The sequence below is a fragment of the Phyllobates terribilis genome, unplaced genomic scaffold (assembly GCF_046119375.1).
Source record: "Phyllobates terribilis strain yellow unplaced genomic scaffold, ASM4611937v1 Scaffold_2__4_contigs__length_985480577, whole genome shotgun sequence".
NCBI lineage: Eukaryota > Metazoa > Chordata > Amphibia > Anura > Dendrobatidae > Phyllobates > Phyllobates terribilis.
Window position 1 is genome coordinate 942,834,340 of NW_027362762.1, and position 21,680 is coordinate 942,856,019.

The following is a 21,680-nucleotide window of genomic DNA, read 5'->3' on the forward strand; positions in this document are numbered from 1 at the left end:
GGTTATACCAGCAAACACTGCATTACAGTCCTGTGTGCTCCTGTTGCTGAAATTGCTGCACTTAGCTCCAAGTCTCGGGGGCCAGGAAAAATCCTTTTTTTTTTCATCTAAATCCTCTTTTTTTTTTTCCTCCTTCACACTGTACAAATACCTGTCTTATTAACCTTTTGGTGTCCCCCCCCCCCCCAAAAAAAAAAAAAAGTGTGTCTGTTACAGTTCAGACACAAATATATCTGTTGAAAATAGTCTGGTGTAGGCTAGAGAAACTGAAGTGTGGTTTTGCAGTTCCACAGGTCAAACCTCTGTATTATCCACTTTTGGGCCATTTGTATCTAAAAAAAAACAGTTTGAGTGTGTCGCTCACTGTTCAGCCGCAAATATATATATTTTAAAAAGTCTAGTATACACCAGTAAATTATAACTGTGGTTTTGCTGTTCCACAGTAAAAAATCTCTATTATCCTGCTTTTGGCATTTTTTGCCTTAAAAAAAAAACTAATAGTGTCTCCTGATTGTTCAGACACAAATATATCTGTTGAAAATAGTCTGGTGTAGGCCCGAGAAATAGAAGTGTGGTTTTGCAGTTCCACGGGTCAAATCTCTGTATTATCCTGCTTTTGGCATTTTCTGCCGTAAAGAAAAACAGTAGTGTCTCCTGATTGTTCAGACACAAATATATCTGTGGAAAATAGTCTGGTGTAGGCCCGAGAAATAGAAGTGTGGTTTTGCAGTTCCACGGTTCAAACCTCTGTATTATCCACTTTTGGGCCATTTTTACCTAAAAAAAACAGTTTGAGTGTGTCGCTCACTGTTCAGCCGCAAATATATCTATTTAAAATTGTCTGGTATACCCCAGTAAACAATAACTGTGGTTTTGCCATTCCACGGTAAAAAATCTCTATTATTCAGCTTTTGGTATTTTTTCCGTAAAGAAAAACAGTAATAGTTTCTCCCTGATTGTTCAGATTGTTTAAAAGAGTCGGGTGTAGGCCAGAGAAATAGAACTGTGGTTTTCCTCTTCCACGGTTCTAATCTACTTTTTGTTACCCTTTCTCCATTGATAGTGCGAGTGTAAGCTATTTTACTTCCTTTACAATGGGCAAGGCGCGTGGCAAGGGACGTGGAACTGGACGTTCTGGTGATGGTACGTGCAGAGGACGGGGCCGTGGCCAAGGTGAAAATGTGCCTCAGCCAACAGTCACATCTTCTCGCTCCCATTAGTAGGGAAGCACAGAACAACACCAGTATTGCCAACTGATCAGTGTGAACAGGTTATTAATTGGAGAGCAGATAATACTTCCAGTTACCTGGGCACCACCACCTCCGGTCTGTCTTCCACACGGTCAACTCTTAGTAGCCGTGAGTCTCGACCGCATACTCCTCCTCACCCTGATGCTCCTTCCTCGCACCATGCCGAGTGTCGTCAGACAGCAACTGATCCCACACTTGGACACTCTGAAGAGCTGTTCACTGGTCCATTTCCAGATTTGTGCCCCTCGCCTGCTCCGCTTGAAGTGGTGGAAGAGGAGATCCCATGTAGCGATGCCCAAATATTTGAACAGCCACGGCCACAGGAAGTCGACGCTGGCAATTTGTCACAAGAGGTGGACGATGACGAGACACAATTGCCAGGAAGTGAGGAGGAGGATCGTGGTGTGCAAGTGGAAGAGGAGGAGGTGGTGGATGATCTAGTAACTGACCCAACGTGGCAGGAGGACACGCAGAGCGAGGTCAGCAGCACACAGGGTGAGGGAGGCAGAGTACCCCAACAGGCAGGAAGAAGCAGTGTGGTGGCCGCAGACAGAAGGTGGTCAACAGTTCCCCGTAACACCAACACGAGGGACGTTGCCAGTACAACCTGTAGGTCTTCCAGAGTCTGGAATTTTTTTAAAGACTCTGCTGATAACCCCAAATAGGCCATTTGTACCACCTGCCATGCCAGCATCAGCAGGGGTGACAAAACTACCAGCCTGACCACCACCAGCATGATCAGGCACATGGCAGCAAAGCACCCGATTTTGTGGGTTGAACCCCAGGGTCCACGACCAGTGTCAGCGGGTGTCACCACTGCTTCTTCCCCTGTTGTGCGTGCAATAGAACCCCCTGTTGTGTGTGCAAGGCAATCCCTGCATGTAAAGATGCCCCCTCTCACTCTTCACTTGTTTTGGCAGTTTCTCAAAAACAGCATCAACGTCCACATCCCACGGCAGTGTTCAATTGTCCATATCCCAGACCTTTGAACGAAAGCGGAAATTCGCAGCTAACGCCCCAAAGGGCACAGTCCTAAATTCGCACATTTCACGACTGCTTGCGTTGGAAATGCTGCCTTTTAGGCTGGTGAAGACGGAATCCTTCCGCAACCTTATGGCAGTGGTCGTCCCTCGGTACTCGGTCCCCAGCCAACACTATTTTGCCCGGTGTGCCATCCCCGCACTACACAAGCACGTGTCCCAAAACATCTGCCGTGCCCTCAACAACGCAGTTACTGGGAGAGTCCACCTGAAAACGGACACGTGGACAAGTGCTTGTGGCCAGGGACGGTACATCTCCCTGACGGCATACTGGGTAAACATAGTGGAAGCCGGGACCCAGTCGGACCTTGGGACGGAACACATCCTCCCCACACCGAGGATTGCGGGCCCTATGTCAGTCAGAGTTGCCCCCACAGTGTACAGCTTCTGTGCATCATCCTCCTCCTCCTCCTCATGTTCAGCCTCCATCTCAGATATCACCACATCAGTTACAAGCTGGAAGCACTGCAGTACTGCCTCCACCAAGCGACAACAGGCTGTGCTGAAACTCATAAGCTTAGGTGAGAAACCTCACAGTGCTTGTGAGTTGTGGACAGCTGTGAAAGAGCAGGCAGATCTGTGGCTGACACCGCTGAACCTATATCTAGGCATGGTCGTGGGTGACAATGGCCGTAACCTGGTGGCGGCTCTGAGGCGAGGCGAGATCACACACGTACCATGCCTGGCTCATGTGCTTAACCTCGTGGTTCAGCGGTTTCTTAAATCGTACCCCGAGTTGCCAGATCTGCTCGGCAAAGTACGTTGCCTGTCAGCTCATTTTCGCAAGTCGGCTACAGCTTCCGCCGCTCTTGCTGTGTTGCAGCAGCGTTTGCAGCTTCCGTCACACCGACTGGTGTGTGATGTCCCCACACGTTGGAACGCTACCCTCCACATGTTGCAAAGGATTTGTGAGCAGAAGAGAGCAGTTGTGGAGTACCAGCTGCAACAAGGCCGTCGATATTCAGGTCAGACTCCACACATAAGACCTCAGGAGTGGACCTGGATGTCTTACATATGTACCATCTTGACAAACTTTGAGGAGTCCACCAAGATGGTGAGTGGCGATGACGCCATCATTAGCGTCAGCATTCCACTTGTCTGTCTTTTGCAACGCTCTCTGCAGAGAATTAAAGAGGAGGCATTGCAGCCAGAGTATGATGAGATGGATTAAGATGCCTTAGCGTCGATTACACACAGCGCAGCCTCATCTCATCCCAATGTGAGAGGAGCAGGAGGAGGAGGAAGAACAGGAGCTTGTATCATGCGCTGTAGACGGTAGTACCTGTACAACTGTCATACCGTCGGTTCAGCGTGGGTGGCCTGAGGACAGGGGGGAGGAGGAGGAGGAGGAGAGCATGGTCAGTCATCATTTTGGTGAGGACACGGAAGTCTTGCCCGTTACCAGTCTGGCACGCATGGCTGACTTTATGTTACGCTGCCTTAACCGTGACCCTCGCATTGTCAAAATATTGGGTGACAGTCATTACTGGTTGGTGACACTTTTAGACCCGTGCTACAAGGAGAACTTTCACTCTCTTATTCCTGATGTGGAGAGGTCTACAAAAATGGGGCAGTACCAGAAGGCCCTTGCTGCAGAACTGTTAAAAAAATTCCCATCTGAACACGCTAGCGGCAGAGGTCACAGTTCGTTGCCCAACCAAGGCGTATAGGCAAGAGAGACGCAACTCCAATCCAGCAGAGGCAGGGGAACACTGTCAACGTTCTGGGACAGTTTTCTCAGACCCTCCCTTTGGACAGACCCTGAGGCGCGGGGTACTCTCACAAGGAGTGGAAAGTTTCAAAAGATGGTGAGGGAGTACTTTGCCCACCGTACCAGCGTCCTCCGTGATTCCTCTGTGCCTTTTAATTATTGGGTATCCAAGCTGGGCACTTGGAATGAACTCGCTCTGTACGCCTTGTAGGTCCTGGCCTGCCCTGCCGCTAGCGTGTTATCGGAGCGTGTTTTTAGTGCCGCTGGGGGAATTATAACTGATAAGCGCACTCGTCTGTCAACTGAAAATGCTGACAAGCTGACCCTTATCAAAATGAACAAGGGCTGGATTGGGCCAGACTTCTCATCACCACCAAATGACAGCAGAGTAACATAAAGTCAAATCCACTGTGTTATTTCGGGAGGTGGATTCACATGCACCGCTTCACACCCACACATGGGTATACGCTTCCTCATTTCGGCTGTTTTATGTTCTTCTCATCCTCAGCCTCCACCACCACTATACCACCAGGGTGACCGTGGTCCGTGTTGCCATTACTGAAATTTCCCCCGTCCTTATTTTTGTCAGCTTTTGCTTGGAAGGCATAAGCAAAGACTGTGGGAGACCCACTCCCCAATATTGGGAATAATGTTTGTAATATGCTGTACTGCATGGCTCTTGTAAGGGGCATTGCAAGTTCCTCCGTCCTAATTATTGGCAGCTTTTGCTTGGAACGCATAAGCAAAGACTATGGGAGACCCACTCCCCAATATTGGGAATAATGTTTGTAATATGCTGTACTGCATGGCTCTTGTAAGGGGCATTGCAAGTTCCTCCGTCCTAATTATTGGCAGCTTTTGCTTGGAACGCATAAGCAAAGACTATGGGAGACCCACTCCCCAATAATGGGAATAATGTTTGTAATATGCTGTACTGCATGGCTCTTGTAAGGGGCATTGCAAGTTCCTCCATCCTAATTTTTGGCAACTTTTGCTTGGAAGGCATAAGCAAAGACTATGGGAGACCCACTCCCCAATAATGGGAATAATGTTTTTAAGATGCTGTACTGCATGGCTCTTGTAAGGGCCATTAAAAGCATCTTGTTAAGCTACTGCGACCTCCACCACTTTTCCAAGGGGCATTAAAACCGTCTTGTTAAGCTACTGGGACCTCCACGTCTCTTCTGAGGGGCATTAAAAGCGTCTTGTTAAGCTACTGTGACCCCCACCACTTTTCCAAAGGGCATTAAAACGGTCTTGTTAAGCTACTGGGACCTCCACGTCTCTTCTGAGGGGCATTAAAAGCATCTTGTTAAGCTACTGCGACCTCCACCACTTTTCCAAGGGGCATTAAAACCGTCTTGTTAAGCTACTGGGACTTCCACGTCTCTTCTGAGGGGCATTAAAAGCATCTTGTTAAGCAACTGCGACCTCCACCACTTTTCCAAGGGGCATTAAAACCGTCTTGTTAAGCTACTGGGACCTCCACGTCTCTTCTGAGGGGCATTAAAAGCATCTTGTTAAGCAACTGTGACCTCCACCACTTTTCCAAGGGGCATTAAAAACGTATTTTTAAGCTACTGGGACCTCCACGTCTCTTTGAGGGGCATTTAAACCGTCTTGTTAAGCTACTGTGACCTCCACGTCTCTTCAAAGGGGCATTAAAAGCGTCTTCTTAAGCCACACTGAACTCCACAGCTCTTCCATGGGGCATTGAAATGTTTTTAATTACCTCTAACCTCCACGACTCTTCCAACGGGCATTGCATTTCCTCATAATTTTAGTCAGCATTTGCTTTTCAATGCAAAGGCAAAAACTAAGGGGGACGGACTCCCCAATAATGGGTAGAAGGTTTTTAGTACGCTGTAATCCATTCACTGCTTAGGCCAACAGTGTACAGGAGACCCAGTTGCTATAAATGGAAAAAAATGGTTTAGTTAAGGCCTTCTGACCTCCATGTAATTTCCAATGGGCATTGGAGTGCCTTGAAATTTTTGGTAGGCATTGCACTCACTGTATGCCCTATAACTGTGTAGCCGAACCGCTCCTTTTGTTACAGAAACATATCCTACAAGACATATGTGGTTGACTGGCCTGATATTGATGTGAATGGCCCCTGTTCCTCCTGCTCTTTCTCCTTTGCCACCACCTCATCCATCATTTATCACCTGAAGCTTTGTTTTAACGGGAGTCATAGAACTGGGATAGTAGCAGGAAAACATCCAGCAATCCTCGGAGGAGGTAGGATATGCGCCAAAATGCTGACCACCTCAGGCCTAGCCGCTACTACATACATGCGCTTGCATTCCAAGAAAACAAAGCAGATGCTAACTTCTATCATCATCATCATGCTCCTCACCTTGGCACTCTCAACTCCCCTGATGGAGAAGCCAGGGCCCACCGGAGGAGTCTGGATCTCTGGTAGGCTGGTCCAATGCTGCCCTAAAGTAGTCCGGGCTAAGAAAAGTGTGTGGGGGAAAGTTGACAGGAGAAATAGGGGCGGCTGGGGACCGTTTATGGACACCCGGCCGCCCCCTGGAGGCTGGGGACCGAGCGTGGACATGCGACCGCCGGGCGGCTGGGGACTGAGTATGGATACCTCGCTGCTGAAGCAGCCATGAGGTAGTGGCCAGCTTCGGCCTCCTCCAAACTAAAAGGCCCCATTTCAAGTGCAAGCTAGCAGTATAGTATTGCAGCCTGCGGGTGGGTGGGTGGGTATTTGGCTGCATATTTGTGCTTGCATTGCAAGGAATGGGGGAGGTACAATTGAACACTGCCCTGGGACAAGGACTTGCATGGGGATAGTTGCAAGTCTGCATCTTCTAATGCGGCAATCATGACTTCTGATGGGCACACTTTTAGGCAGTGACCTGGGTGTCAGAGATGCTTCCAAGGGTCTTCCCCATGCTGTTCCCATGTCTTTTCAGCACTGTATGCATGTGTCGCACAGCACATGGCCAGATAAGGTTGTAAAATGTTAAAATGACATTTCCTGGTGAATGCATTTGTCATGGTTGAAAGCAATACAAAAGTGCAAAAACGCATAAAATATGCTACTTGTGAACATAGCCCAAGGTGTGGAGGAGTATTTTTTTTGTGGTTATTTATTTTACCTTATATACAAGTCTTTACCCTGGAAAGGAACTTCCTTAACATATTTCACAGGAAAGCAGTTTCAGTTTCGTTTTTGAACGTTTTATTGTGAGCCCTTAAATGTGGCTTAATACCTCTGACCACGTTGTTGACAGCAGTGACCTGGGGGTCAGAAATGCTTCCAGGGGCGATCCCCATGCTGTCCTCATGTCATTTGAGCACTGTCACTATCGTTTTGGGCACTTGTTAGGCTTTTAAAAGACTGCCGGGGGTGCCGCCACAAAAATGCTCGGGTCTCCCATAGACTAACATTGGACTCATTGCTCGGGTCGAGCACCCGAGTATCATGGCGAGCTCAGCCCGAGCTTCGAGCACCCGAGCATTTTAGTGCTCGCTCAACACTATTAGTATGTAGTTAGCACAAGTTCTTCTGATCATCTGATCTTATCAAGGAGACTACTGATGGCTTTGCACTATACGTATGAAGCCTAAAGAGAAAAATTCTACATAAAGAACCAATGATGTAAAACTGTATAACTTTATTAGGTCAATGAGAGTATAAAAAATGTGAATCATCCAATAGATGGCACCACAACACAAAGCGAGGCAAGAGATTTCTGTAATACACCTGATAGTATATAGAATAAACATACAACATTACAAAAATGTACAGTACAGACCAAAAGTTTGGACACACCTTCTCATTTAAAGATTTTTCTGTATTTTCATGACTATGAAAATGGTACATTCACACTGAAGGCATCAAAACTATGAATTAACACATGTGGAGTTATATACTTAACAAAAAAGTGTGAAACAACTGAAAATATGTCTTATATTGTAGGTTCTTCAAAGTAGCCACCTTTTGCTTTGATGACTGCTTTGCACACTCTTGGCATTCTCTTGATGAGCTTCAAGAGGTAGTCACCGGAAATGGATTTCCAACAATCTTGAAGGAGTTCCCAGAGATGCTTAGCACTTGTTGGCCCTTTTGCCCTCACTCTGCGGTCCAGCTCACCCCAAACCATCTCGATTGGGTTCAGGTCTAGTGACTGTGGAGGCCAGGTCATCTGGCGTAGCACCCCATCACTCTCCTTCTTGGTCAAATAGCCCTTACACAGCCTGGAGCTGTGTTTGGGGTCATTGTCCTGTTGAAAAATAAATGATGGTCCAACTAAACGCAAACCGGATGGAATAGCATGCCGCTGCAAGATGCTGTGGTAGCCATGCTGGTTCAGTATGCCTTCAATTTTGAATAAATACCCAACAGTGTCACCAGCAAAGCACTCCCACACCATTACACCTCCTCCTCCATGCTTCACGGTGGGAACCAGGCATGTAGAGTCCATCCGTTCACCTTTTCTGCGTCGCACAAAGACACGGTGGTTGGAACCAAAGATCTCAAATTTGGACTCATCAGACCAAAGCGCAGATTTCCACTGGTGTAATGTCCATTCCTTGTGCTCTGTAGCCCAAACAAGTCTCTTGCTTATTGCCTGTCCTTAGCAGTGGTTTCCTAGCAGCTATTTTACCATGAAGGCCTGCTGCACAAAGTCTCCTCTTGACAGTTGAAGAGATGTGTCTGCTGCTAGAACTCTGTGTGGCATTGACCTGGTCTCTAATCTGAGCTGCTGTTAACCTGCGATTTCTGAGGCTGGTGACTCGGATAAACTTATCCTCAGAAGGAGAGGTGACTCTTGATCTTCCTTTCCTGGGGCGCTCCTCATGTAAGCCAGTTTCTTTGTAGTGCTTGATGGTTTTTGCAACTGCACTTGGGGACACATTCAAAGTTTGCCCAATTTTTCAGACTGACTGACCTTCATTTCTTAAAGTAATGATGGCCACTCGTTTTTCTTTACTTAGCTGCTTTTTTCTTGCCATAATACAAATTCTAACAGTCTATTCAGTAGGACTATCAGCTGTGTATCCACCTGACTTCTGCACAACACAACTGATGGTCCCAACCCCATTTATAAGGCAAGAAATACCACTTATTAAACCTGACAGCGCACACCTGTGAAGTGAAAACCATTTCCGGTGACTACCTCTTGAAGCTCATCAAGAGAATGCCAAGAGTGTGCAATGCAGTCATCAAAGCAAAGGTGGCTACTTTGAAGATCCTAGAATATAAGACATATTTTCAGTTGTTTCACACTTTTTTGTTAAGTATATAATTCCACATGTGTTAATTCATAGTTTTGATGCCTTCAGTGTGTATGTACAATTTTCATAGTCATGAAAATACAGAAAAATCTTTAAATGAGAATGTATGTCCAAACTTTTGGTCTGTACTGTATCTCAGCATGTGACCAGTAAAAATACAAAAGTAGTAAATAATATAACATAATGCAACAAGAAGTCTATTGTGTATTCCCCTCTCTGTGGTTTGGTGCCAAGCCCCGACACGCGTTTCGGCAGCATGCCATCATCTGGGAGAGTGGCTTCACACCATGAGAAAATCCCTTTTATTACACTGGACTACCAATGTTATTGCGCGGCATTTTTCAAAAGAATGTAAGGCTGATGTTCAGTGGCGCATGCCTTCGCTGACATGGACCGAGTGCGTCACTGAGAGCGTCATGAGTGACGCCGAGATCTCTGCCCACATGCAATAAAGTCACTCAGGGATTGACACGTCAGCGGTGCACAATCATAACGTATGTCCTTTGCTTTGATTTTTTCCATAAATCAATAGTACCTGTGAAAATAAGAAACTTTGTAATATATCTTAACAGAGAAATCTGCTTCTTTTTCCTCCTGGACTGATCTTTCATTCCCATTACTAAGATAGAAAAATACAGTTAGTGCTCATAAAGCTCAATGGAGAAGAAGGAGGAGGAGCTAGGTGCAAATTCTCATCGAACTTTATGAGCACCAACTGTCATCTCCTATTTCAGCAACTGGAAATTCTGTATTCACTGAAGACACATTTTACCGGAGAATTGATCTTTTTGAGACTAAAAGATGAGTCCAGGAAGAGAAAGAAGCAGATTTCTCTGATAAGATATATTACAGAGTTTTTTTATTTTCATGTTTACTATTCATTTAGAAGATATAAAGCTAAGTGATGTTACTCTTTAAGCTTAAAGTGGTCACACCTGAATTCATAGGGTTTGAGTGCATTGTGTAAACGGTATCGGAGCTGAACACGCCAAGCATTACCCATTGTATTCTGTTGGCGGTGTAGCATCGTTAATAAGCCGTTAAGCCTGTTTGGCAAATGGCGGTGTATATGTGAATACCAGGCTGATGTGCTGTCAGTATGATGGACCTTTGTGATCACAGTCATCCATTCACGGCATCATTCAGCCATGGAGACCAGCTTTTAAGAAACGTCATGCTTTTCACCTGTCTTTTGTGCATACATCTGCCGCTGATGGATATGTGTTTCTGTGCAATGCATGGTTAGGAATCGCACTACTAGTCATTGTGTAGCCCCGGTCAGGAATGCAACTACAGTGGGTGCTCAGTAGCAGTTACACCTGTGCCCTGGAGCCTAGAGGGAACCAAAGAATCCATGTGGTTTATTTAAAAAGGTCACTAGTATTAAACTCTTCCTGACAAGGCAATTTTTCATTTTTGCTCTTTTGTTTTTCCTCCCCTTCTTTCTAAGAACCATGACTTTTTTTTTAAAAAAAAATTTTCCCGTCAACATAGCCATCATTTGATGCACTGGAAAAAAATCCAAATATGGCGAAATAATGGAAAAAGCACAATTCCGCAAATATTTTTTTAGTTTTCTTTATTTACAATGTTCATTATATGGCAAACATGACCTGGCAGTACGATTCTTCAGGTCAGTATGATTACGCTGATACCAAACATGTATAGTTTTTTTTTTTTGTAATTGGAGTGCAAATTTTTGTGTTGCCATTATACATGAGACACAAGGTTTTCAATTTTCAGGTAATGGAGCCGTGTGATGGATTTGTTTTTTTCTGTGCCCTGAGCTAATGCTTATATTGAAACCAATTGGGGGTAGATACAATATTTTCATCACCTCTATTTGCATTTTTTTGCGTTGTTGCGGTGTCAGAAAAGCTACAATTATGGCATTTTGATTTTTTTCTCGTTCCACCATTTAGTGATCGGGTTTATGAATTTATTATTTTGATAGAATGCACTTTTACGGACGTAGTGATACCACGTGTATATTTTTTTATTTCTTAATTTTTAATGGGGAAAAAAGGGGGTGATTTGAACTTTTATATATCTTTTTTCATATTTTTTAAAATTTTTCTTTTTTCTTTAACTGCATTTTGTAATTCCCATAGGGGATTTGAACCTGCGGTCGTCTGATCGCTTGTACTATACACAGCAATACCATAGTATTGCTGCATATAGCAAAATTTTTGGTCTCCTATAACTAGCAACAGGCTGACTTTCACAGGAGTACCGTCTTGACAGGAGTATTGTCTTGTATGGAGTCTTCAACAGACCACTGGATGTTATTGCAATTTTTTGGCACCCCACCATCACGTAGTGGGCGCACTAATGGACAGTTAGAACAGCACACCTACCCTGGGACGTAAATGCTGCTGTCGTAGCACAGTCATCATTTACTGGCAAAGATGTCAGCTCAGGAACTGAAAAGTCAGGAAGCCGACATATGATGTACCAGGAACTCATATGTTCGTAAGGGGTAAATGATTTTGCATTAGAGTTCACAAAGTTCAAGTTATGCCACTGATTCTAGCCTTAGAGCCCTGTATATATCGAAGAGAGAAGCACCCTATTCAACTAGTGGGATGGACCTCCAATATGGTACTTTGTTTTACCACCCAATACAGAAATGTTTGAGCTTTACTTCACTCTCCAAACCCTTTAATTGACCCTTTTGCCAATTCCTCACCCTGTTTCTCCAGGGAGATAAAGCACCCGACACCCAGCAACAAAAGAGATTACACCAACCAAGAGATGGACCTCTCCAAGAGCTCCATGTATATTCACACAGTCTTACTTGCCAACTCTCCCGGAAAAGAAGAGACCTCCGTGCTGCTGGAAAAGTTGACCAATCTCCCAGGTGCCACTAAACCTTCCCAGAAACCAACTTTTCTAGAAGGTTTCTTCTGAATTATGCCAGGGTGATCCATTGGATGACAAAATCCTGACATCCAATTTCACATTCAAGGGCGGGAAATGGGGTGTGAAGGTGGCATGATTTCTCAAAAAGCAAAAATTTGGGGCAACATAGAGGCTTTTAGAAAGCCGTTATGGTGTCTACTCCCTTGATGAGCTCCTATGTGGACTTATGAATCTAATTCTCTTTTTTTGGTTGTTTGACAGATACGGTGAAGGTGGTGGGTCTGATATGCGCATCGTTGTGCGCCTGGTATATGGGGTATCTCTTTGCGGAGATATTACCGGAAGATTCCTTACAGACTGCCATTGGAAGTATGCAGAAAATAGGCATGAAACCTGTCATAAAAGGTCAGTCCTAAAATATTTAACCTCTCCTATGGGTCAAGGTAAAACCTGATCTGTGGTTTACTAATATGCTGCATTCCTAAAGGAACAGTCATCTCTGGGCTGACGACTGCGGCAAGTAAAAGTACGATAGTGGGTACTATCACGTACGTGGGTCGCAGAATAAATCCATCTCTATCAAGAGTGAATTCTGTGTCACAAATGTAAATTGTGTGCCACGAAAAAAGTAGTAAAAAAACAAATATAGAAAATTAGATTTTTGTGGCGCAGATAACGAGTTGAGGGCACAGAGTAATGTTTTATGTATTTATTTTTTTTTGGACAATGAAATTCGTTTTGTAAAAGATTGACTAAATTGTCACAAAAAAAAAGTAAATTCTGTATCACAAAAAGGAAGTTCGGCTTGATGTCATTTTTTGACACAGAATTAAGTTTTGTAAAAATGTGGTTTAATTGTCAAAAAAATTAAATGTCCAATATTTCCTCACTCTGAGATGCCAGGAATATTTTATTGGGAAATCTGTCATAGTTTCCTAAGAGAGTAAACGTTTCCTCATAGTGTCTGCCTATAGTGAGAAAGTTAGCTTCAGCATGAGCCTCCCCCTGTGCCCTACAGTAAAGGACAAAAAATGTTAAGAGTTTTCCACCTTCCGGAGTGGCGCCTAGGGTTTGCATGACAGTGTTATGTCATGTGAACACTGTTGCCAATCAGTGGCTATTGGGCTTCTGTTGTCTCACTTCTTCTGCTTATGCAAGGTTTGGCTGCAGTGCTTATGTGGCATAAGATTGTCAGGTGAGACCTGGGACACCCGGCACCAGTCCAGGAGAAGAGAATATGGTGTTTTTATTTTACAAGAGGGATTACAGTGGCATGTAAACGTTTGGGCATCCCTGGTCAAAAATTACTGTTATTGTGAACAGTTAAGCAAGTTGAAAATGAAATGATCTCTGAAAGACCTGAAGTTAAAAATGACACATTTCCTTTGTATTTTAGGCAAAAATTTTTTTTTATACTTTAAAAATTACAAAAAGGAAAATTAGTCGATACAAAAGTGCACCCTGCATGGTTAGTACCAAGTAGCGCCCCCTTTTGCAAGTATCACAGCTTGTAAGCAATTTTTGTAGCCAGACAAGAGTCTTTCAATTCTTGTTTGAGGGATTTTCATCCATCCTGCCTTGGAAAATTCCTCCAGTTCTGTGAGATTCCTGGGGCGTCTTGCATGCTCTGCTATTTTGAGGTCTAGCCACAGATTTTCAATGATGTTCAGATCAGGGTAATGTGGGGGCCGTTGTAAAACCTTCAGCTTGCGCCTTTTGAGGTCGTCTTTTGTGGATTTTGACTTGTGTTTAGGATCATTATCCATTTGTAGAAGCCATCCTCTTTTCAACTTCAGCTTTTTTACAGATGGTGTTATGTTTGCATCAAGAATTTGTTGAAATTTCATTGAATCCATTCTTCCCTCGACCCATGAGATGTTCCCCGTGCCATTGGCTACAACACAACCCCAAAGCTTGATCCACCCCAATGCTTAATGGTTGGTGAGATGTACTTTTCCTGAAGTTCTGTGCCCTTTTTTCTCCACACATACCTTTGATCATTGTGGCCAAAGAGTTTAATTTTAACCTCATCAGTCCACAGGACTTGTTTCCAAGATGTATCAGGCTTGTTTAGATATTCTTTGGCATACGTCTGACGCTGAATTTTATGGTGAGGATGCAGGAGAGGTTTTCTTCTGATGACTCTTCCATGAAGGCCATATTTGTGCAGGTGTCTCTGAACAGTAGAACAATGTACCACAACTCCAGAGTCTGATAAATCTTTCTGAAGGTCTTTTGCAGTCATGCCGGGGTTCCCTATGAATCCTACAATCAGCTCTCACTGAAAATTTGCTTGGTCTTCCAGACCTTATCTTAACCTCCACTACTCCTGGTAACTGCCATTTCTTAATTACATTTCGATCTGCGGAAAAGGCAACATGAAAATGCTTTGCTATCTACTTACAGCCTTCTCCTGCTTTGTGGGCCTCCGACATTTTCATTTTCCCTGTGCTAGGCAGCTGCTTAGAAGAAGCCATGGCTGCTGTTTTTTGGCGCAAGTTTAGAGGAGGCTGGGTTTTTATAAAGCTGGGAAATTTCCTAACGATGATAGTAAACAAGCCATAACCCTAACAGGCTAATTAAGAACTGAAACCTTGGTCAAAGTTATCTGAGCACTGAAATCTCCTAGGGTGTCTAAACTTTTGCATTGGCCCATTTTCCTTTTTGCACTGTTTAAAATATTAAAGATGAAAATATATATATATTTTTTCCTAAAATACAAAGGAAATGTGTCATCTTAAACTTTAGGCCTTTTAGAGATAATTTCATCTTCAACTTGCTTAACTGTTCACAATAACAGTAATTTTGAACAGCGTTGTCCAAACTTTTACTTTAAGCACCATCCGTTTCACCAAGCCTTGCCCCCTCAGTGGTCTCTCAGCCCAAACAAGAAGGAAGCAGGAGGTGTGACTGCTACCTTTGCACCGCCTATAGCTACACCCATGAATAGGGGATAAGATTGGCAACATGAAATATCAAAGAATTTCAGTCTTCAGTTGTGCACTATATATACTAGGAGGATCAACAATGAGGGGAGCACAAACTTATAGTAATGGGGAAAAGATCCGGAGGGAAATTAGAAAGAATATTTTCACTGAAAGTTTAGTTGTACCTAGGAATAGACTTCCTGCCGGAGATGTGAGAAGAGAAGCAAACGTGAGACGTAATAATTCTTGAAATTGATAAAGAAAATAATTTTTCCGCTGCTATTCTTACACATTTATTTCTCTTATGCTCTGGAGCCGCACTTCACTTCTCATTTCATTGCTGCAAAGCATTTTTTGATAATTTTGATAGCTAAAGAGATGCTGTATATGAAATATCTATCTATCTATCTCTCTATCTATCTATCCATCAATAGATTCGGGTCATTGTCCACGGGCTTGAACCCACATCTTCGTTGTATCAGTGCTGTTTTATTTTCTTCTCTTTCTCGATATACCTAAGAAATTAAACTACGCAGAATTTTGGATGTGACTCTTTCATACAATATGCAAATTGTCACTATCGACCCTTTAACGAGTCTTGCAATATGACTTAGGATAATAGCCAAATCAGAATCTCAATTTGCAGACAGTGTTTTGGGGTGTTGCCCCTCGTCAGGGCAAAGTATGAGAACTGATTTTGGCTAGGTGAGAGGCTCTGGACTGAGGTCTAAGGGGTAGCGTTTCTCCTTGTGGAGAGTGACATTATCCTAAGTCATATTGCAAGACTCGTTAAATGGTCGATAGTGACTTGTAGGATCGCTGCTTCCAACAGGTGATGCTATTGAGTTCAAGTCTTCTTCCTCTCTGAAGAGGCAATTTGCATATTAAATTTCCCAGATGAGCATTGCACAACGAATAAGCCTTCTTTCTTACAATTTACTTACCCATAAGGTTGTCTACCAGAAGGTCATTGTGATCTTCTCTGACTTCAAACAATAAATGGTTCATTGTTTTTCATTCTTATTGCTCTCTCGGTAGCTATTGGTGGAAGATTTAAAGAAAATTAAGTTAAAGTTAATCTGTTGTCAACCTTATACTCCTCAACAGCATACGTGGCCACACAGGGTGATGGATGCCTCTATGGCCTTATAGCGCTGATGCCTCTATGGCCATATTTGGGGTGTGACGATGCATGAGGAGTGTGTTAGACATTTGGCCTCTACTGTTCGCCATGGAGCTCTCTACTACAAGAGCAACAATACTACGGAGCTTGTGTAGGTGAAGGTAGCCGCATACTACCTCTACTACTGATGAGAAGTATATTATTTCCTTCTGTCTCCCTCTGCAGAGCTTGTCTCGGGTACTCTTCTTTCTCTATACACTGATAAGCTGGCTGCCTATATGATCTTTCTTTCTTCCTCTTGCAGACTGCTTTGTCTGTGTGCTCCTAATTCCTCCCTATGTACAATCCGTGTGATCTTCCTACCCTAAAGGCTTGGTTGGTATCACCCATGTACAATCTATTTGTATCCATCCTTACTACTTTTAGAACTAAGACAACGGCAGAGCAAAAAGCCAACATAGCCATGAACCGTTTGCTGCTTGATCTACGATAAAAGCAGCCAGACAGCCAGCTATTTCCAAGAGTTGCACAGACTCTACAACATAAACTGGTAGTATATTTTCAGTAATGGCTTTTTAGAAATTTTTTTCACTGTCCATCTAGGAAGCAAATAAATAATAAAAAAAAAACATTTCTTTGGAAAGCTGTTCATAGCCTTGAAAGTCCAACATTCTGTGCTGACTTGATTCTTAAATGGTCATCATCATTTCAATAAAGTTTGCATAAATCAATAGTACAGGAAGATTGTTTGCAATGCATCTTAACAGAGAAATATGCTTCTTCCTCTATACTTCTTTTTCACCTTCTTTTTGGAATATTCACTCTGAATAACAGCTGAAATTCGTCTTGCTTAAAACAAGACAGACTGCCAGCTCGCTAACATAATAGATTACCGCTGCCCATTAAAGTCTATGGAGAATGCTAAGGGGAGGGAGAAGCAAGTGGGAAAACACGCAGGGAGTGCTGTGGCTTTTTGTTAAAGAACCTCTCCAGCATTTTCTTTTTTATTGCAGTGCTGGAGTGGTGATACAAATCTAAACTCCCTGCCCCTAGTAATATAGTTACCAGCTGCTGTCTTCTTCTGTTCTCAGCGACGCTCCATCGTGTTCTGCCTGATTGCTTCAGTGTTTTCTGGGCGATCCGGAAGTACCTATTCAATGTAAGTCTATGAGAGCCAGAGCGAGGCCAGAACAATGCTCTCATAGAGTAACACTGAGAGCTTGTGACCTCTGACTTCTGGTCAGTAAGAAGTTGCAGTCACAAGATGGTGGCGTGGGACCAAAGCGCCACCAGGAACAGCTGAAGACATCAACTGATGAGTATAATACTGGGGTCAGTGAACTTAGATTAGTTGCACCACTCTAGAACTGAATTAATTAAAACCCGCTGGAGTGGTGCTTTAAGTGTGACTCCAGGCTGGATTCCTGACATCCGCTGTATATATTTCCATGCATATATACATCAGAAGTCGGGAGGAGTTTTATGGTGCAGGTTCACCTGCTCCATATCCGTTAGCAGTAGCCACTGAAATTGGAGCTAGCTCTGATTGCAGCAGGTTTACTCCTTAGATGCTGCAGTGAACAGTGACCACAGCATCTAAAGGGTTAGACAGAGGAAGGCCCTTTCTGTCTCTTCCATTTGGCTCCCAAGATGCAATCACAGGAACCCAATGGATTTTTGTCATGTCAGCCAGGGCCCCACTGGGGGGAGCAATTCAGACCTTTGCTATGGAGCTCCAGGATATCTATGTACGCCCCTTGATGGCAGATGATTTTTCTAAATATGAATTGATGAAAATATCCAATAACTTTTTCATGCTAGTTAGAAAAAAAAGCATTTGCTTGTATGATTTTCGAGCAGGAGGTTATCATGATCAGCTCTAACTTTAGAAAATTAATCATTTATTGTTTTTGATTGTTCTTTGCCTTGATCTCTTTTGCATTGTCATACATACTGTGCCTTTATTGATATAAAATACATGGGTCCCACACATGTATATTTTTTGTAATTTCGTGTATTTTTGCCACATATTAATTTTGTCTATAACCATGCTGGGTCCTAGAGCTTGAGGAGTCATAAAAAAGAAGTTCCTCAATGTCTCATCCAAGAGGTATCATGCTGTAATAAGAAGAATTTGTGTCCTTGAAAAGGCAGTTCTCCATATATATGTGAACAACTTGTAGGCAATATTATGTTGATCACTTATAAATTAATATAGTGACAGTACTATATACATTACTAGTATATGTTTATTGCAGCTCCACCACCCGTGAGACAGAAGTGTGCTGCATGGAGAACCTGCTCACCCTCTGAGGTTGTGTATAAGATACGTAGTGGTGGTGGAAAGAGCATCCAACCTGACATTTGTCTGGATGATGAAATGTAAGTAAATATTTTGTTATCTTTAATAAACTCAGCTGCATGTGGGAATATGACATCATAGGAATGTTCTTTACTTTGTAGGCATAGCTGTTGTACCCATGGCGGTGCCACAAATATTGTACCCTCCCACTGGTGCCTTACATTATATTGCACTAGCAACCTATAATTACATACAGTGTATTGCACTCTTACTATAGAATCAATTAGTACATATTTAGTAAAGTGCAACTTTGCTCTTCCATGATAGCATCACTTATTATTGTCGCCAGTAGTGTTATTTAGTCGAAATAGCTTGTATCTTGGTGGGGAAGAATTACTAGTCTATTCATATTGAACATTTGCCCCCCTTATCTTTGGCATGGTCTGAGTGTTCAATGATAAGAGTAATAATTCAAAGGCTTACGTTCTTTTGACTTTCAGATTACTAGGTGCAGGTAAGAGGAACGGAGACAGAGGGATAAACATCGCGGTTGTCAATCGTAAGTTATTATCCCTTAGTCACATATTCACTATGTAAGCCTATGTATTACAATGTGAAAATGGGAAAAACACTCAACAATTTCTAAATATGAGGTCCCTATGGTGCATTGTCACAGGTCATTCAGAAGCTCATTATGCAATAGACTTATGTACCTAGGTGTCCTCTTTACCAGTTCTGCCCCATAAACCCTATTTAGTAGTTTGCAGTAGATGTAAAACCCAAAGTACCCATTTGAAATGTTTGCCTCAGGTAATACCTTTAGCACCATTACCTCAGGCACTCTCTTTATTGCATGTTGTAAGTATAGTGCCTTGAAAGAGTATTTATACCCTGTGAACGTTTCCACATTTTTTCACATTACATCCACAAACTTAAATGTATTTTATTGGAATTCAGTGTGATATACCAACACAAAATAGCAAGTATTTGTGAAGTGTAAAGGAAATGATACATTATTTTCTAAATATTTTAAAAATATAAATCTGAAAATGTTGACTTGCATTTGTATTCAGCCCCCCTGAATCAATGATCCCTAATGTTCACACACAAACCTGCGAGGCTTTCACAGAACAGCGGTAGTTATACTGTGAGGAAATTGCACACAGTCTGGGCTCCAATTACTAACTATGTGACTTTTGGAGATAATTGATCTCTCATGATTTTATTAAGGGGTATCAGACTACAGGGGGCTGAATACAAATGTACGTCAACATTTTCAGATTTATATTTTTGAAATAATTAGAAAACCATGTATCATTTCCTTTATACTTCACAAATACTTGTTATTTTGTGTTGGTATCACATAAAATCCCAATAAAATACATTTAAGTTTGTGGGTGTAAAGTGAAAAAAAAAAAGTGGAAACGCTCATGGAGTATGAATACCACTTGATGCATTTTACCCCAATAGATCTTTGCTGTAGAATCTTTTCCTGCCTCTGACCCAGGTGTCCCTTTTAGTGCCTCTTCCTGCTGCTCTTTTAGTGCCTTTCCCCCAGTTTCCACCTTAGTGGCTGCCCTGTAGTTCATGCTCTAGGTGCCCATTTTAGTGTATCAACCACATGGAGATTCTACTCCATGTGCCCCCTATAATTTTTGCCAACCTCTTTAGTACTGCTGTTGCAGCTACTCCCTTCTGTCCCTTTCCCAGATGCCTTATTTCATATCCAGGTGCCCTCTTTACTGTCTGGTCCACAGGGATCTTCTTTACTGTCTGTTCCCCTGGTGAGGGCTTTACTATCTGTTCACCAAGTGCCCTCTTTACTGTGTGTTCCCCAGGTGCCCTCTTTACTGTTTATTCCCCAGGTGTCCTCTTTACTATCTGTTCCCCAGGTGTCCTCTTTACTATCTGTTCCCCAGGTGCCCTCTTTACTGTCTGTTCCCCAGGTGCCCTCTTTACTGTCTGTTCCCCAGGTGCCCTCTTTACTATCTGTTTCCCAGGTGCCCTCTTTACTGTCTGTTCCCCAAGTGCTCTCTTTACTATCTGTTCCCTAGGTGCCCTCTTTACTATCTGTTCCCCAGTTGTCATCTTTACTATCTGTTCCCCAGGTGCCCTTTTTACTATCTGTTCCCCAGGTGCCCTCTTTACTGTCTGTTCCCAGGTGCCCTCTTTACTATCTGTTCCCTAGGTGCCCTCTTTACTATCTGTTCCCCAGTTGTCATCTTTACTATCTGTTCCCCAGGTGCCCTCTTTACTATCTGTTCCCCAGGTGCCCTCTTTACTGTCTGTTCCCCAGGTGCCCTCTTTACTATCTGTTCCCCAGGTGCCCTCTTTACTGTCTGTTCCCCAAGTACCCTCTTTACTATCTGTTCTCCAGGTGCCCTATTTACTGTCTGTTCCCCAGGTGCCCTCTTTACTGTCTGTTCCCCAGGTGCCCTCTTTACTGTCTGTTCCCCAGGTGCCCTCTTTACTGTCTGTTCCCCAGGTGCCCTCTTTACTGTCTGTTCCCCAGGTGCCCTCTTTACTGTCTGTTCCCCAGGTGTTCTCTTTACTATCTGTTCCCCAGGTGTCCTCTTTACTGTCTGTTCTCCATGTGCCCTCTTTACTATCTGTTCCCCAGGTGCCCTCTTTACTATCTGTTCTCCAGGTGCCCTCTTTACTATCTGTTCCCCAGGTGCCCACTTTACTGTCTGTTCCCCAGGTGCCCTCTTTACTGTCTGTTCCCCAGGTGCCCTCTTTACTTTCTGTTCCCCGGGTGCCCTCTTTACTATCTGTTCCCCATGTGTCTTCTTTACTGTCTGTTCCCCAGGTGCCCTCTTTACAATCTGTTCCTCAGGTGTTCTCTTTACTATCTGTTCTCCAGGTGCCCTCTTTACTATCTGTTCCCCAGGTGCCCTCTTTCCTATCTGTTCTCCAGGTACCCTCTTTACTATCTGTTCCCCAGATGCCCTCTTTACTATCTGTTCCCCAGGTGCCCTCATTACTATCTGTCCCCCAGGTGTCCTCTTTACTGTCTGTTCCCCAAGTTCTCTCTTTACTATCTGTTCCCCATGTGTCCTCTTTACTTTCTGTTCTCCATGTGCCCTCTTTACTATCTGTTCCCCAGGTGCCCTCTTTACTGTTTGTTCCCCAAGTGCCTTCTTTACGGTCTGTTCCCCATGTGTTCTCTTTACTATCTGTTCCCCATGTGTTCTCTTTGCTATCTGTTC

The 21,680-nt window shown here is 43.4% G+C and overlaps 1 protein-coding gene across 3 annotated transcripts in view; it reads left to right on the forward strand.

Moving 5' to 3' along the window:
• FAM3B (FAM3 metabolism regulating signaling molecule B) overlaps positions 1-21,680 on the forward strand; it is a 66,531-nt gene that overhangs the window by 27,950 nt on the left and 16,901 nt on the right. For 2 of the 3 annotated variants that reach the window (XM_073668465.1, XM_073668464.1), the window contains exons 2-5: positions 11,960-12,117; positions 12,381-12,524; positions 18,428-18,551; positions 18,972-19,030. In XM_073668465.1, coding sequence (XP_073524566.1) covers positions 12,012-12,117; positions 12,381-12,524; positions 18,428-18,551; positions 18,972-19,030 — 433 coding nt within the window. In that variant the 5' untranslated portion in view covers positions 11,960-12,011. The remainder of the gene's footprint in view (positions 1-11,959; positions 12,118-12,380; positions 12,525-18,427; positions 18,552-18,971; positions 19,031-21,680) is intronic. The other variant, XM_073668466.1, reaches the window with a different exon arrangement.